General features: G+C 34.1%; 1 protein-coding gene across 1 annotated transcript in view; it reads left to right on the top strand.

Annotated features, from left to right (window-relative positions):
- The window catches only part of LOC117123872 (bifunctional glutamate/proline--tRNA ligase-like), a 19,743-nt gene continuing 1,677 nt past the window's right edge, over positions 1-18,066 (top strand). The window contains exons 1-30 of the mRNA XM_033269908.1: positions 1-204; positions 1,106-1,190; positions 1,564-1,660; positions 2,163-2,319; positions 2,675-2,808; positions 3,173-3,261; positions 3,390-3,516; positions 4,240-4,432; positions 4,632-4,803; positions 5,202-5,435; positions 5,715-5,799; positions 5,967-6,137; positions 6,807-6,943; positions 7,299-7,353; positions 7,591-7,743; positions 8,187-8,299; positions 8,469-8,562; positions 9,003-9,197; positions 12,253-12,522; positions 12,740-13,003; positions 13,666-13,875; positions 14,139-14,211; positions 14,863-14,942; positions 15,592-15,849; positions 16,137-16,208; positions 16,369-16,494; positions 16,699-16,872; positions 17,371-17,531; positions 17,682-17,760; positions 17,889-17,953. Of these exons, the coding sequence (XP_033125799.1) occupies positions 162-204; positions 1,106-1,190; positions 1,564-1,660; positions 2,163-2,319; positions 2,675-2,808; positions 3,173-3,261; positions 3,390-3,516; positions 4,240-4,432; positions 4,632-4,803; positions 5,202-5,435; positions 5,715-5,799; positions 5,967-6,137; positions 6,807-6,943; positions 7,299-7,353; positions 7,591-7,743; positions 8,187-8,299; positions 8,469-8,562; positions 9,003-9,197; positions 12,253-12,522; positions 12,740-13,003; positions 13,666-13,875; positions 14,139-14,211; positions 14,863-14,942; positions 15,592-15,849; positions 16,137-16,208; positions 16,369-16,494; positions 16,699-16,872; positions 17,371-17,531; positions 17,682-17,760; positions 17,889-17,953 (4,166 nt within the window). The 5' untranslated portion in view covers positions 1-161. The remainder of the gene's footprint in view (positions 205-1,105; positions 1,191-1,563; positions 1,661-2,162; positions 2,320-2,674; positions 2,809-3,172; positions 3,262-3,389; positions 3,517-4,239; positions 4,433-4,631; positions 4,804-5,201; positions 5,436-5,714; positions 5,800-5,966; positions 6,138-6,806; positions 6,944-7,298; positions 7,354-7,590; positions 7,744-8,186; positions 8,300-8,468; positions 8,563-9,002; positions 9,198-12,252; positions 12,523-12,739; positions 13,004-13,665; positions 13,876-14,138; positions 14,212-14,862; positions 14,943-15,591; positions 15,850-16,136; positions 16,209-16,368; positions 16,495-16,698; positions 16,873-17,370; positions 17,532-17,681; positions 17,761-17,888; positions 17,954-18,066) is intronic.

Consider the following 18,066-nt stretch of genomic DNA (forward strand, 5'->3'; position numbering starts at 1 on the left):
GTGTTGCAATCATTCACATGCTGTTTGATTGGTAGAACGGACCTGCCCTGGTCTTTCCCCTGCATAAGTTGGGTTTGTTACCATAAGAGGCCTTGTCTAAGGTCGTTGAACATTCTTTTTAGGTCATTTGATTAAGATAATTTTTACATTTTGTTGTGATTATGGCTCTGAAGTTGACAGTCAGCTCTACGAATCCACCGGCATGTGAGTATTGTTTGACTGAAGTAGCTATTCTCAGCGTAAATATAGGCCCAGAAGTGACACGTAAAAGCCTTAGTTAGCCAGGCTGTTGTCCACAACTTAGATTTTAGTGTGGCTGGATTCACTTAAATTGTAATTTTATCTAGGCCTAGAGCTTAGGTTAAAATTCTACACACGATACAAAATAATGTGGTATCTCGCATTCAGTGATGCTTTGTATAATAACCAAAGAAAGTGGAGAGTAAATCATTAAACTGTACAGCTGTATTGTCACTGTGTGATGTACTACTACATAACAGAAACTTGTGCTATAGAAGTTCTATAATTAATAATAAACTCATTTCTTGTTTTTCACTTTCCCGATTGTTTAAATTGGCTAAATTTAATTTAAATTTAATTTTAATCCTTTTAAATGTTGCCTTCATTTTTTATTATCTGTTAGAATAAATAATTACATATTTAAAAGATTTGGTGCCAACTTTTTAATATTGTTATAAATGTTTAATCAGAATTTAATATTGTATATTCAGCGGTGGCCCCAGAAATTTGCCGACTAGGAATCTGACATGTCCGACGGAGGGGACCGAACTAAGAGGCTGACTAGAGCCTCGGTCGATGGTCCGGAATAAAAATCCCTTGTAGGATTCGCGGCTTTTATGTCTCGTTATTGTCCAAATTGTGCTTTTAGACAATTAGGGATTAGCAATCAAAGTAAGGTTATTTTGATAGGCAAGATCTTTGATCCGACAACTTAGTCGTGGCGTCGAAATACTGGGGGAGTCCAGGCCTGTCCGACAGGGGGAGGTCAAATTTTATATAATATATTATTTGACTCTGATCGGCCAACATAGACCAGAGTGAGCACATTAATTAAAATTGCTTATTATTTTTTCCCAACCAACAGTGGTGTTACTTACTGCAGAGTACTTAAAACCAGCAGTTGCTGTTGATGTCGAACTTGGACAGAGAAATGTCTTGAAGGTGTCTCAGTAAGTATAAGCCTGACTGCCATCCTGCAAGATGTATGCTGATTTTGTGAGGTCCAGCGGTCTCACTGAACTTGTGAATGCTTTGTATGCCATCCACCTCCGTAAGGTTCTTACCGCTGACAGTAAAAGTAGTTTATGTGGTTTGGTTGCTCCCCTCTGAAGCTTGATAAAAACATTTATTAATATATTTATTTTTTCCCAGAATTCTTAGCCTAATTCAGCTTCCTCTCCACCATAGGAAATATAATATTTAAGACTAAATTTCATTTTGTGATTGTCATTTTGGATTCTCTTTGCCTTTTTTTTTCTTAAAGAAGGTAGAAAGTACAACCAACACGCTAAATAGAACAGCTTTTGTTTTCACTTTCAATAGATCTACAAGTTTTACGACTCCTGTGTCCATATGCCGCTATCTAGCACGTCTTGCTTCAAATGGATTGTATGGAAGCACTACTTTAGAAACAACTGAGGTAACTTTCATTATTCTAATATTTTATTATCATATTCTAAGTTTTTCATTCTCAACCAACAGAGAGTGTCATAGTACTTATAGGATGTTATCAGCTTAGTGTCAGCTAAAGGAGTGGAATTGTGTTTGCATGTTTTGAACCCAGAACCTGTGGTATTATTGGAAGACAAGCATCTCAACTTATTACATTACACATAAATTTCAAATCATTTTATCTGGTTTGTTATAATATATATTTTTCTTGTTCTCTCATTCCTCCCCAAGTGTGTGTTGTGGGGTGCGTACAGCATGAGTGTAGAATGGCTGTGTTGTTTTAATACATTTTTACACATGTATTACTACAAATTAACAATTATGCATACATCAGGTATTTCCAGAAGCCTACCACTTAGAGACTGATATATTCCGTTTCTCACACACTCTTATTCAGTACACTATTGATGCTGAAAAGCCACAATGGTTTTTTATAATAATCAGTGTTTCACCTATTTCTTGAATTATAGGTGGACCACTGGCTAGAGTTTAGTACTGGTAGACTAGCAAGCAATGTGGAATTCGAGGGCGCCCTCACCTACCTTGACAGAATATTATCACTGAAGACCTATCTGGTTGGCAACAACCCATCATTGGCTGATTTTGCAGTATGGGCCACCCTGAAAGGTGAGCTAAGCATTCTCATCAGTGGCCACAATATTCACGACTTTTATTTTATCATATACCGTGTATAACGTCTTAAAATTTAAGGTTTGCAATTGTCACTTTGGGTTGTACCCTAAAATCCGAGTTGGACACTGGTGTCAGATTTTTTTTTTGGGGTATACAGTATTTGGACTCAACACAGGTGTTGGACTTAACTAATGAGATGTACCCTGGGGTAAGACTTTTCCAGTGTTTAAATCCCCCAGGAGTTTTTATTCCAGGTTTTAGATTTTCCCCATGGTTACATTTTGGGAGTCAGAATTTTCCTTAAATTAATTTGACTTAATCACCATAAAATTGTCTTTTATCCTTTCAGGTAGCACAACATGGAATGAAAAGCTGTGTAGTAAAAAAGGAGGCAAGAACGTTACCAGATGGTATCGGTTCCTAGAGGCTCAAGAAAGCTTCAAGAAAGTTTCAGCCCAGCTACCTAAAGTTGATGCTCCAACTGTAAGTAGATATATGGGGCATGATTATGGAGATTGTAATCAGAAATTTTTTTGGAGTCTTGTACTTGTTGTGTTGCCTTTGAAGTACAATAACTTATATAGTGATAAGTGTATGGGTTAAATGGGTTAACATTGTGGTTATAAGGTTGAATACCTCTATAGTGATAACTTATATAGTGATATATTTATGGGTTAAAATTTTGGTTAAGGGCAGATACAAAATATAGGCGGCGTGAAAATTTGGCGATTTTGTTTTACAATGGCAAAAGGATTATTACACTAGTGCAGAGGAGTGAAGATAATATCAAGATGATGATGTTGAAAGAAAAACATAAATACAAACTTTTTAATGTTGTTTTTATCAGAGCAAAAAGGAAGATGTTGGTAAATTCTTTGAGCTGCCTGGAGCAGAAATGGGTAAAGTTGTAACAAGATTTCCACCAGAAGCCAGTGGGTAAGAAATCATTCAGTCTTGGCTCATTTATTTATGGAGCATCATCTAATTCATTCCATCTTGTAAAAATATTTTTGCATTTTAAAAAATTCATTAAACCTAAATGGACTTGTATGATGTATTTATAGGTATTTACATATTGGACATGCTAAGGCTGCTCTGTTGAACCAGTACTACCAAGTGGCATTTGAGGGCAAGCTAATCATGAGGTTTGATGATACGAACCCAGCAAAGGAGGATGCCCACTTTGAAGAGGTAAGCAAATGAATTGAACACATATTCTATTGCACCTCAATAAGTTTTTTTTTTTAACAAGAATTCACCCAAAACAAGGCTAAGAGCCACCCTGGGTAACAGGCCAGAAAAGAAATGCTAAATAGAGCAAAAGGAAATAATCCACATTCCTCTTAAATAGAGAAAGGTCTTATACTTAAGGAAAAAAATCAGCGGGTAGTGAGTTACTTGTTTACCTTGATATACCTTCATTCTTCTATAGCGTAATTCCATGCGGTTACAAAGTGCTGACTATCCTTAACTATAATTAACATTACCCCCAAGTATGCCCACCCTAACCAAAACCAACAGAGTATGCTTTCATGAGTGATAGACCAATGTAAATTAATGATATTAAAGAATAAAACAATAAAAATATTAAAAGTTCCAAAAAGAGAAGAGCTGTCTGCATAGCTTTTTTGTATTTATGGAAATCGTTCTACCAAAAGCAACTATGCAGAAAACTATACAGAAATCAAAATACACATAGACTCATAATAAATTTTTTTTTTTTTTGGTGTGTTTGTAAGTTAAATAGTAATTGAGGGCATCCACTTGCTATCCTATAAAGTTATTGGAATAAAAATAAAGGAAGAAATATATAGTAAAGACACATTATTAATTTGAAGATCATTATTTAAATCTGATTAACAAATTAATTATTAATTAACAATAGCTCTGAAATTTTGTTTTTGTTGTTGGCAGGTGATCTTGGAAGATATACAAATGCTTGGTCTCCAACCAGACATGTTTACCTTTACCTCAGATCATTTTGAGAAGTGTTTAAGTTATGCTACAGATCTCATCAAAGCAGGCAAAGCATACGTTGATGATACAGAGTCGGAGCAGATGAAAAAAGAGCGTGAAACACGAACCAAATCCAACAACTGGGACAACTGTAAGTCATTAGTCATACCAATCATCAATGATATTGAAATATTACAATATTATTAGCTTAATGATAATAAAATATTATTATACTAATACCTTTAATATTAAATGATATAATTTGATCTGCATTTTAAATGAATATATAATAATAGTGAATATATTAATAACAATTAAATGATATTGTAATTTTATTATTCATTTTCCAGCTATTGAAGAGAACCTTGCGCTTTGGGAGGAGATGAAGAAGGGAACTGATATTGGACTCAAGTGTGCTTTGAGGGCAAAAATTGACATCGGCTCCGACAATGGATGCCTCCGTGACCCCACCATATACCGGTGCAAGAGGGAGCCACATATCAGGACTGGCAACAAATACCTGTCAGTAGCAGTTACATCTTATTATCTAATTCATCTCTTTTATAAACAATATAAACACGTTTCCACCAGGAAGTTATTTATTATATATTTGATATGCTAAATTAGAAGATAATGTAAAGATCCATGATGCTTAGAAGACAAATTTACAATCTAAATAATTTCTAGTTGTTATTGCCATCATTATCAAAGTACTTTTAATTTGATATTCTAAAATTGGAGGATAATGTAAACAGCCATTGTGCTTAGAACACAAATTTAGATCTATAAATTCCTAAATTTTTATTATCATCATCATTATTAATGTCTTTACCATTACTATTATTTTATTATTTATATTATTTTTACCACTTCTGTGAATTCTGCATGCTAACTCGGTTCTCTTGAACTCCTTTCAACAGGGTCTATCCAACATACGACTTTGCCTGTCCAATAGTTGACAGCGTAGAGGGCGTAACACATGCTCTACGTACTACAGAGTACCATGACCGTAATGCTCAATATTCATGGTTTATTGAGCATTTGAAGCTGAGACCGGTGTTTGTCTGGGAGTACAGTCGCTTAAATCTACAGAACACAGTTTTATCGAAACGGAAACTCACCTGGTTTGTCCAACAGGGACTTGTAGATGGCTGGTACGTATACAAAATTATATATATAATACCTCTCACGTTTTGCCTCAACTCCCGCACACCAGACAATTTTAGACTGAGCGTATCATAGCGCACCTTGTTGTAAGCAAAAATAGCATCATGTGAGACCAGCTTTAGGCCCAATAAATATAAAGTTTAATAACCACCCTAACCCTCTTGGAAATGTGATGCAGACACACGGTTTAAATTTGTATTCAAATCATAAGTGCAGTTTGTTTAATTGAACAAAAAAGGTTTATTTCACTGTTTTTTTTTATATAGGGATGACCCTAGATTCCCAACTGTTCGTGGAATTTTACGACGAGGGATGACAGTGGAAGGTCTGAAGCAGTTCATTGCAGCTCAGGTAACTATATGCAAACCTTCATTATTTAATGATTTAATTATTTAAGTTTGGCTAATTAATCCTTAAATTTTCTGGAATCTAACCTAGCTCATTTTAACCATGCTCTAGTAGAGTGGTGACTACCCAATAAAGGATGTATTATGATTTTGTATTCTTTGTCTCAACAGGGTTCATCTCGTTCAGTTGTAATGATGGAATGGGACAAAATCTGGAGTTTTAACCGCAAGGTCATTGACCCTATTGCCCCTCGCTTTTCTGCTGTTGTCCAAGATGATGCAGTCCAGGTCAACGTTGTAGATGCAGTTGAGGAATCCAAGGAGTACCCTAAACATCCCAAGGTACATTTTTCTTTTTATCAGCATTCTGCCATCATCATCTTTACCACCTGTATCATCTTCACCACCTGTATCATCTTCACCTTATGTATCATCATCTTCACCACCTGTATCAGTACCTTCACCACCTGTATCTTCACCACCTGTGTTATTCTTTTCACCACCTGTATCATTATCTTCACCACCTGTATCGTCTGCACCTCATGTATAATCTTCACTGCCTGTATCAGTATTCTGTATCCAGAATTTTTCAAATGGGGGTTGGGGGCACAGCATTTTCAGAATAGATAAGTGAGTGAACGAAAGAGAAAAAAATTAGATAAGTGAATAGTGCTTGTTTTAGTACATAAAATTGTTAAGCATTGAATGTTTTTAGTTTAGTGGCAAAACAGGGAGTGGGGAATCTACTGAATCTGCACCTGACCACCTGTATTATCATCTTATCCACTTCCACTCAGTATCTTCAATACCTTCATCATCATCTTACTTGAAACTATACATCACTATCTTCACCTCATGTATCATCATGTTCGCCACCTGTATCGTGGCCACAACCTGTATCACCACATCAATCATCTTCACCATCCATATCATATTCACCACCTCTACTATAAATGTCATTTGCATCAAATGTTTTAATGATTAATTGTTCCCTACTTTTGTTTTCTTAAGAATGCTGATGTTGGCACTAAAACTGTGTGGTACAGTAAGAAAGTCTGGATTGATCAGGAAGATGCCACGGTCGTCAAGGAAGGTGAAAACGTGACATTCATCAACTGGGGCAACCTCATCATTCAGAAGATACATAAGTAAGCACAATAGTTGAAATAACATCCTCAGAGGTTAGGCTCATGTTGTGGAAGCTCGAATGATATGATTTCACAGCTTTGCTATCTTATTCTGTGTGTCCCATGTAATGTCTCTATTGTACATATCCTATTCTTATTATCCAATCTTAAATGTGCAAGGCCAAAGATTACCACAGTATTATCATAATGTAATGAATTACCATAACATAACAAAAACAAAATGACAGGCAGTAAAATAAAACTTTATAGAGTTTGCCGTTTTATTGTTTTGTTTGTGCAAACACAGTGAAAAAGAGCTTTGATGATGTGAACAATGAATTAAATAATTATTATGTAATACTTCTTTACTTTATAGAGATGACAGTGGTAAGATCACAAGCATTGATGCCAAGCTGAATTTGGATAATAAGGTAACAAATTGCAGTTACATTAAATATTAACTCTATCATTAGGTCAAAAATTAAGATAGTGTTCCCTAAGGCCAACTGAACCAAAATCATAAAAATCTGATATTTTTTGTTTTATTTAATTTTTCTTTTTTAACCAAAATACGTGATGTTTGAAAAGGCCACTTTTCATGCTTTAAATGATTGATTTTATACTTTTATCAATTTCAAGTTCTAATTGATAATGTATATTTATTAAAGGACTTCAAAAAGACCACCAAGTTAACCTGGCTGGCTGAAACTGAGAGGGCGCCCTTCACACCTGCTTGTATGTTTCATTTTGAGAACATCATTACGAAAGGAATTCTGGCAAAAGATGATAATTTCAAAGATTACATCAATTATAATTCAAAGGTAAGTAGAAAATAATAGCAAAGATGATAAATAAATAATATTTACTTGTGAAGACACAATTTTTCATATAATTAAGTATTATATAATAAAGTATACAGAACTGTTGAAAATTATGGAAAGTACTTTGAAAACTAAAATTATTTAGATGTGACATTCCACATAACTAGATACAGTATGCATGGTGACATTAATGTATTTTTATCCTCTCTACGACTCTATGACAAGGAATTTCACTTTAATAGTTCTATGTCATATTTATGGGCTCACTTTAAATTTGTGTTCTGTACTATATATGTCTTATTACTACCACTATCAAGTTATTTCACTTTGAAAGAAACTAATTTTTTGCATAAGGGTGTAACAAATTGGCTTATAAGTGTCATGTGAAAAATCACATTTTATTACAAGAAATATATTTCACTTTTATTCTCTAAACATTTCAGAAAGAAGCAATGTTGATTGGTGACCCAGAGTTGAAGAATCTCAAGAAAGGTGACATCATCCAGATACAACGAAAAGGATTCTTTATATGTGACCAGCCCTACATACCAGCTAGGTATGGTTCAATCCATTTTATATTCATATATGTTGTAATCTACACCTGTTGTAAAGAGAAGCAGTGTTTCTCTATACATTGTTCAGTACATATGTGCATTTAAAATGTTTGCTGACATCAATGTTTAAGGTATATTTCAATTAATAAAGCTACCATTTTTTTTGCACAGCACTTACTCAGGGAGAGCTGGTGCATGCATTCTCTTTAACATTCCTGATGGTCATTCGAAGGCACCAAACAAGGACACAGCAGCTGTTTCTAATGTGAGTAAGCATGGCATAACTAATGGTTGGTTGGTGGTGATGATATTATTTGTGATGATGATTTAAAATAGTAGTTTTAATGCAGACTGAAACATTTTTTAATTGGGACTAAAAACATTCTGCTTTGGTTGATGGTGGTGATAATAATTGTGATAAGAATAATTTACGCAGACCGAAACATTTCGATTGGGACTAAAACATTTCCACTTCAACGGATTGTACAACGTTCCTGCTCGTTTAATAGGGGAGAGAACAAGGCATATTTACTTTAGGGTGGAGACAAACATTCATAAACAATAAATACAAAGCATTCATGCAAAGTATGGCAGAATTAAAACACCTGGTTACTAACACTATTACTTATATATTACCATTTTTTTACACATACTGATAAAATTTATGATTGTGAATTTGATGATAATTGTGATGTTGAAAAATAGGAATCGAGTAAGATGAATAATAAGAAAAAATCTGCTGAGATTTCAAGCAAAGACCAGGCAGCCAAAGGAGGAAATAAATTTAAACCAGAAGCACTGGAAATGGTTGCAGATTCAGCTAAATTGGATGAATTAGTCAATCAAATCACAAAAACAGGAGAAGAGGTTCGAGCCCTTAAAGCAGCCAAGGAAGAAAAGGTAAGTTAATTTACCATATTTGGGTCTTTTTTTCATTTTCTAACGCTTTGAGAATTCTTTGAATTGGATGTGATTGTGAATTATGTTTTTGCCCTGCCTGATGTGTTATCATACTGAATGCTCAGTACGTTTCCAAATACTTGCGAAAAAAAATCTAGAAAGTTATCCAGGTGGGAATTGGACACACGACCTCCAGATAATAGCCTGGAGTCTTAGCCAATAGACCACTGAGCTTGCACTTAGTGGTTAGTGATGAATCCAATTCCGAAATAGCAGCAGGTACTGCAATGCTGTTCCGATGATGTTTGCATCGGGAGAAATAATACAATTTGTTATTTATTAATATTTGTTAATGTATAAGGTCCCTGAATTTTAATGAATGAGCAATTCATGGAATTTTGTAATAATAGTCATGAAAAAGTCATAGAATTGAAACTCACTCAAGTATTAACTCAAAGTGTAGAGACTCGCCTTTATTATATCCTTGGACCTTGTGCCTAAGAATTCACTCAAGTAGGCCTAGAATAGTAATTGTAAATATATTTACTTGTGTTTACAAACATTTGTTGTCATAAATTATTTAATTTCTAAAATAATTAGGATCTAATTGCATTTTTAATAACTAATTCAAATAGTTTAAGAGAATTTGATCAATACCAAATGGATATAGTACTGTGAAGTGATTTAATTAATTATTCCATAACTAGTGACAAGTTTAAATTTAGAAAGTGGTCAATATTTGATTTATAGACAGATGAATGATTGATAAGAACAAAATATTGACAGATATAAATATAAAAGAACCATTTCCAACTAGAAATAGACAATACACAAAGGATAGGAACAGAAAGTACAGTACAGTAGTTAGTAAAAAAGACTGTTGATTCAAGCCATTTGATGTGATCCCTAAATCAAATGCCCTTGTGGAAGAACCATTGAAATTGCCAACGTGGAAACAGGGGATTAGCTCAGAAGTTCCATCACCCTGTAGTGTAACTTAATATTTATCAACTGAGATTAGGAAGTATGATGGTTTGCTAAGTCCTTGTACATGTGCTTGCATCAGCTGTAAGTTTCACTTATACATTGCCAGCTTTAACTTTTTTATTACATTGTATAGGTTATTGAAAAATCAATATTAGAAAGGTTTTAACTTTCAGGAGTTAGAAAATCAATTGTGATTTCAAACTAGTATTTTTGGCCCCTGAAGCAGCTTAGTTATAGCCAACATTAGTTCACTAGTACTACATCTTGTTTGAGCTGGAGTTTGATTCTGTAGGAATATCAATGTACACTCAGTAGTAGTAGTTAGCCCATTGATGAATCCAGTGGCAGCACCAAACCCCACTGATATTCTACTGGTGTCCTTCAGAAATTGTCAGGCCCCTGTCGGATATCTTAGGGCCCCATACCTTGAATGCATATCGAAGAGCCACCAACGAAAGAAGCATTATATATTAGTAGAATATTTTATTATTATCATTATTGATTATTGTTATTCTTTATTATTAATATTATTTTTATTCTTTATATTATGGTAATTTATATATATATATATATATATATATATATATATATATATCTTATACTGTATGTAAATATGTATTGTTTTATTATTTTTATGCAATTCTATCATGTCTATATTACTAAGTGTAATAAATCTTTAAATTTATAAGCACTAAATAAAGCAGATTTTTGTCTTCATCAAACTATGCTATGTACAGTCTCACCAATTGACCACCACTGATCGCACATCTTGTGTTTGACCTTTTTTTGTTTATGTATAGGCCTCTATGGTTTGTTTCCTGTTATTAATGGTTAACATCATGATGATATGATCGCTAGTGCACTAATTTGCAAAGTTGTTTATACACAGCCACTCAATTATTATTACTATCATAGTAATGCTCTATAATGCTATGACCAAATACTTTCCATGGGTTTAGGGTTTTGTTTTTGACACTTTAAATCTTGGTATTGTGTAAGGATTAATTAAACACATTGTGATGAAGTTGAATATCTATCCATGTCAGTCTAGTTTTTAAATACTTACCTGAATAAACCAAATATTGATAAAGCTCAATTATGGCTATGTTCTCACACGGCAGCTAACGGTTAGCGGGATCCGGATCCCGCTAACCGTTAGCTGCCGTGCGTCCATGCGAGAAAATCCCGATCCGTATACCAACAATATGATGATCGAATCACTGACCAATGAGAAACTTGAAATTGTAAACGCGTACATGTGATTGGTTGATGATAGAAACGCCCTCAGCTTGCTAACCGATAGCACTTGCTAACCGTTCCGGATACCGCTAATGGTTAGCGCTAACCGATCGGGCGTTCTCACGCAGGTGCTAATCGTGAGAACCAGGCTTGCGTGGGAACACCCCTCCAAATTTTGTAACTTGTTCAGCAAACCCACCGCTCGCCAATAATGATGTTTTCGAATAAAAATGAAACTTAATTTTTGGCCAATTAGTGAACCCACTGTCACAGAAAAATGGAAATTTCAGATAGAAATTTTTCTTTATTTTTATTACAACCGCCGATGCCTTAAAATCTCCAAAAATAAGATATGTATATTTCTTCCTAATTATATAAATTTAAAGCATTTAACCATCCCATTACTACACTAATTACATTCACCAATAACATTTTATTTTATCTTCTCCTCCATCTGGATGTATTTGGCAAAAATATTTGCTAAATAAGAAAAATTAATTTTTTCCCCCCACCTTCCTCTGACAATCTTTAAAAAAAAAATAATTTTGTGAAACAAGGTATAAAAAAAGTCTTGCCTAATGGTACACAGGCTGCTGCAAAGCATATGGTGGAACCATTATATTGTGAGGGGTATTCCCCCATTTATTGAGTTTTTCCAAAATTTGATTTATCCAAATATATTATCAGAAGACTGCCACCTTTTTGTGTAATTTACATAATGCGTCTTTTTTAGTATGACTTACATTATTTATAATTATTGTTGGTTCCAGTATTGTTTTTGTTAGTAATATAGTACAAAATTTATAAATTTTTATCTTTTTAATTTTAGTCAAAAATAGATGAGGCGGTGAAGGTACTCTTAGCCCTAAAAAAAGAATACAAAGGCCTAGTTGGGAAGGACTACAAACCAGCCTCCAGCACCCCAGCTAAAGACACCAAAGCTGAGAATAAAAGCAAATCAAACGATAAACAACAAGCTAAACCTAAACCATCTATGCAAGCAAGCATGAGTGCTAGTCCAGAAGTAGATGCCATTGTGCAGAAAATCACTGCCCAGGGAGAGAAGGTTAGGACCCTGAAAAGTAATGGGGCTGACAAGGTAGGTGGTAGGCCTAGAGATTAAAACCTGACATTTTGGTTTTTTTAGGTGATAGGTTGAATCATGTGTGAACTTAGAATAATAGTAATAATAACATAATATTTTAAAAGTGCATATTAAATTATAAACAGGCATAGAAAATTGATCGCAGGCTTACTATAAATGTTGTATATCACCTGAAAAATGAATATCTTTTAATTTTGCTTCTTGTCTGTAGGAGCAAGTAACAGCAGAGGTACAGATTCTCCTGAAGTTAAAGAGTGAATACAAAGAGAAGACGGGGGCAGAATACAAGCCTGCGGGTGGTGGTGGTGGAAAAGGAAAGAAAGATAAAGGCGCTAAGGAAGAGAAAAAGAAGAAAGTAGAAAAAAAGAAAGAGGAAAAGAAAGATAAGGAGGAAGTAGCCACAGACGATAAAAAACAGACCAGGCTCTGCATAGAGGCAAAGAAGGATGAGAACTTATCAGATTGGTATTCCCAGGTCAGTTTTTTTATCCTGGGGCACATTTGTTTCTATGGCAACAACCAATGTAGTCAGTTAATGGACCTTTCTGGAGTGTCAATGAAACTTAACAACTGACCAATCAGAACAGGGCATTACACTATCATTTTGTGGGACCTTGGCAACAAGGGGCGGGCTTCCCATTATGTTAGTAAACTAATTACATACTGCAGTCCTTACTAATGTATGAAATTTTTGGTATCGGCTATTAATGGAAACATTCCGTGAGGTTGGTTTACAGCCGGTCACGTGACATATAGTGGGTATTACTATGGAGAATTTATAATGCGATCAGTGTTAAAGTATAGGAAGGGTAATGTTATGGTTTCGAAAACATTCACCCGCCATTAACGTGAGAAATAACTGATAAAGAAAGGCACTACGATTGTTCAAATTAATGTTTATTTACTTATTCTAGCGTTCAGTGTGATTTGTATGCTTTTGAATTTATGTGATCCTTTGTAATCCTTTGTAAACCTAAGCTAGCCTAGAAATCGTAGCATGTCAAATTAGCAGTTCGCGGATCGAAGACTCTTGTGCATATCAAAACAGGCTGTAACTGTCAGGTATTCATTCCATAGTGTTATGCTCATCAGTTCCATGATCAGTAACCACATTCAATTAATTTTTATGATCCACAGGTTATTACAAAGTCTGAGCTAATTGAGTATTACGACGTGAGCGGATGTTACATCCTCCGCCCCTGGTCCTACAGTATATGGGAGTTCATTAAAGATTTCTTTGATAAAGGAATTAAGAAGCTTGGTGTGGAAAATGTCTACTTCCCAATGTTTGTCTCGCAAGCAGCACTGGAACGAGAAAAAACTCACATAGCAGACTTTGCTCCTGAGGTAAGTTAGTATTGTCTATTCAAGACATATGTCTTTGTTGATTACAGTATTTTGGTTTTGTTTTATTGAATTTAATGTTTTGGGCTTAAATAATCCACATTAAACTTATATTATTTTTGAACAATAAAACTAGACAGGTTACAAATCAATTGAAAGGTTACACAATACATAATTATTCACTTTAAAAAAAATTATATTTTCTGGTTTCACCTAAATATATACTGTATACAGACATACTTAATATTTGAATGGTTGCTTCCCAGGTTGCCTGGGTAACAAAATCGGGTACCTCAGACTTGAACGAGCCAATTGCAATTCGACCAACTAGCGAAACAGGTAAGAATTTTTCGCTTCGTTTGTTACCAGGACTATTTTCAGTGTCATGTTGAAAAAAAATGGATAAATAAATATGATGTGCATATCACATCACACACTAAATTGAAAGATTTGATTTTTAAACACAATGGCAATATAACTTTTATGTGTAGCTTAGTAGTGGAAGTAAAGCCCCTCATTTTGTTAGTTGTACAGTATGTATATGTTTTTTTTTTATGGTATTGGATTCTTGAGTTAGTTAACTTTTGTTGCAATGGCAACTTGTTAAACATTAACTTAGTGTAAATATCAACTACTTATAGTGAGTTGTCAATGTAACATATCAGTCAACAATTAAACAGATCAATACGAGTACCAAATGAACTATTAAGAGAAAACAATGTTGGGGTACTATACTTATCTTTCCTTATCTGAGAAGTCTGGTTCCACATCAGAATACTGGATGAGTGTGGCACTCAAACCACTGCTGATATTATGGCTATGTCTTTAATAGCCGCTCATCCAATCAGCTCATCACAATGACACCTAGGTTGAAAATCCTCTGTATTATTGCATAAGAACAAGAACAAAAACTGATCTGCCCTTAATTTTTGCTCATTATGATGAAGTATTTATACAATTGTGATTATTGTAATGTTTTTGTTGTTTCAGTAATGTATCCAGCTTATGCCAAATGGATCAAATCTCATCGGGATTTGCCTTTGAAGCTCAATCAGTGGTGTAATGTTGTTGTAAGTTATACTCATTATCAGAAATTTCTTCTAACATTGACAGTAATAAATGTATATATTGCACATGAAACAAAACACTTTTATTAGTTGTTTTAATTAAAAAATGTGTTGCTTTCAGTTTGAGTGTTGTTTAAAAATTGGGGTCTGTGACCCACATAAAATCAGCTCATAGTCTATCAGTTGTTGCATGCCCATCCCAAAACCAGCAGCAATGGCCAAAATATGAAAATTGACTTTTCATTTTATTCTTACCCTCCACATTGTAAGCTTTGAAATGAGAGGTAATTTACTGGAATCGACTTACTATTGCAAAGTTATGAGTAAAAGTATTACAGCTTCTCTGCACTAAAGTATACAATTCTGTCACATTGTTATGCTAATTACTCAATTTAATCATGGAGAAAGCTATTTCCTCCATAGTTTAACATATAGCGGCAAAACACTGGTTTGGGATGGCATGCCTCAATTACGTGTTGTGAATGCTTAAATAATAAAATATATTATTTAAAAATATGTAACTCGTTCCTGATGATGTTCGAATAAAGAACGAAATATTAAATCATGGCTTCTCTTAGTCTTTTTGGAGTCTGCATGATATTATCTTATCTAAATATCATCAGTATGTACCCCATTCATTTCACTTTTTTAGAGATGGGAATTTAAACATCCACAACCATTCTTACGTACCCGTGAGTTCTTGTGGCAAGAAGGACACACAGCATATGCCGACAAAGAGAGCGCTGTTGAGGAAGTGCATAAGATTCTAGAGTTGTACGCAGCAATCTATGAGTATCTTCTCGCCATTCCTGTCGTTAGAGGGCGCAAGACAGAGAAGGAAAAATTTGCTGGAGGCGATTTTACTACAACAGTGGAGGTGTATATATCAGCAAGTGGCAGAGCTATTCAGGTAAAGAGAAATTAAACATTTTTATATTTTTATAAGCAAGGGAATAAAAGGGAGAATGAAAATGTTTTGTATTCTAATTTGTTTTATACATTTAATGGTTGTGAAATACATTAAATTGAAAATATTTTTTTCAAATACAAACAAGGTATACAAATATGGTAACAGAATATTATCAACAGGCTATGCATCTAGTGAACAGACATAGAGAGGGTCATGGACTTTAAAAATTAGTTGTTCGAAAGTAGCTTTATTCGTTATTTGAACTTTGAATTTTGTTCTATTTTCAGGGAGGAACATCGCATCACTTAGGACAAAACTTCTCCAAAATGTTTGATATCACCTTTGAGGATCCTAAAATGGTGAGATTAACATGATACTTAACTGATAATAAACAAATTAACAAATAAGGATTTAAAACAAAGATTTAAGCCATATTTTTTGGATTCCTATCATTTGTATAAATAATTTTTAACTGAAATCTACTGTTTTAATTTTGTGTGCTTTTGGTTTACTTGGCAGCCAAGCAATCACTTATATGTTTACCAGAATTCATGGGGTGTGACGACGAGAACAATTGGTGTGATGTGTATGGTCCACGGAGATGACAAGGGGCTTGTGCTACCTCCAAGGGTTGCTTGCGTTCAGGTATGCTGGAGTTCTACAAGATGTTGTGTTACTATATATTTTGCAGTGTTACATATTCTTATTGAGTATGTAGCATAAATATTTTTTGAATAAGGATGGATTTTTAAATATATATATATATTTATGTTAAACGGTTATTATATTTTTCTTAAAACAAATTTATTGAATGTTATTTTCAAATCATTGATGTGTTTTGGCTGCTAGGTTATCTTGGTGCCATGTGGAGTCACAGCAAAGACAACTGAGGAGGAGAAGGATGCTCTGCAGAAGAAATGCCAACAATATGTAGATCTCTTCAATGAGAATGATGTCCGCGCTAAAGGAGACTTCCGGGATAATTACTCCCCAGGATGGAAATTTTACCACTGGGAATTAAAGGTAACTTATAATTATGAAGATATGTTAATTTTTATCTCCAGGAAATTGGCAGTCTCCCATATTTCTGCGAGCAGGAAGATATCTCCTAGAAATTAACCCTTTTAGCATTATCAATTTTCTCTCTGAAGGCAAGTGTCTATAAGTATCACCACATGCACAAAAATGTGTTTCATGTCAATTATCACGCCATCACTCCCAATGTTATTTTCCTATCCCAAACTGTGCAATAATTTTTTATCAGGACCCGGTTTAAAAATATTTTTTAATGCAGTAATCTAACATTCATACAATAATTTTCAATAGTGTATGATATGCAACTATACTAATTGCTTATTAATAATGTTCAATAAACCGGATCTCCTAACTGGAGCCACTGTAATAATTACCAAATTGACTTTAGTATAACCAGGACCCCTACTTTGAGGTAAATAAAAATACAGATGAAAGGAAATATAAAGATTGTATTTTAATTAACTTTTACCAATTGTTTGTCACCAGGGAGTTCCAATACGTGTGGAAGTGGGTCCAAGAGACATGAAGAACAACAAATTTGTTGCAGTGAGACGAGATACTGGAGAAAAGACGACATTCCAGGAAGATGATGCAGTAACCAGTGTTAAAAACCTCCTTGAATCCATTCAAGCATCCATGTACAAAAGGCAAGTCAAACATACAATTGTATTTCTGGTTTGCTGCCCTCAAGAGGCAGTTTGCTATCTCATTTTTCTGTCTTCATAAAATATATTCTCCCTTTTTTACCTCTGTTCATGATAACATATCTACTTTATTATATACTATTAATGTTGCAGAGCTGATGAAGAACTTGCTGATCATCTGAAGGTTGCAATGACATGGGATGAATTCTGTACGAGTCTTGACAACAAAAATGTATGTCCAAAATGAGAATAAAATAGCATAATATAAAATTACAGACTATAATCATTGATTTGTTGCATTTAAGGTATATATAATGAATGCGAATAATATTAAAATATCAACACTTTTCTTTTTTACAGCTTATTCAGGCACCATTTTGTGGGGAGATTCCTTGCGAAGATAAAATCAAGAAAGACAGCGCAAGGTAAAATATATATTGGTGTAAATTAGGTATAAATGGCAGAGAAAATAAGACATCATTTTAATTTTGTTAGCTATGAATTTAAAACTCATTATGTGATGAAATATATTTTTTCT

This window comes from Anneissia japonica, unplaced genomic scaffold, assembly GCF_011630105.1.
Source record: "Anneissia japonica isolate Jap-2015-1 unplaced genomic scaffold, ASM1163010v1 scaffold287736_len1891122_cov214, whole genome shotgun sequence".
In the NCBI taxonomy this organism is placed as follows: domain Eukaryota; kingdom Metazoa; phylum Echinodermata; class Crinoidea; order Comatulida; family Comatulidae; genus Anneissia; species Anneissia japonica.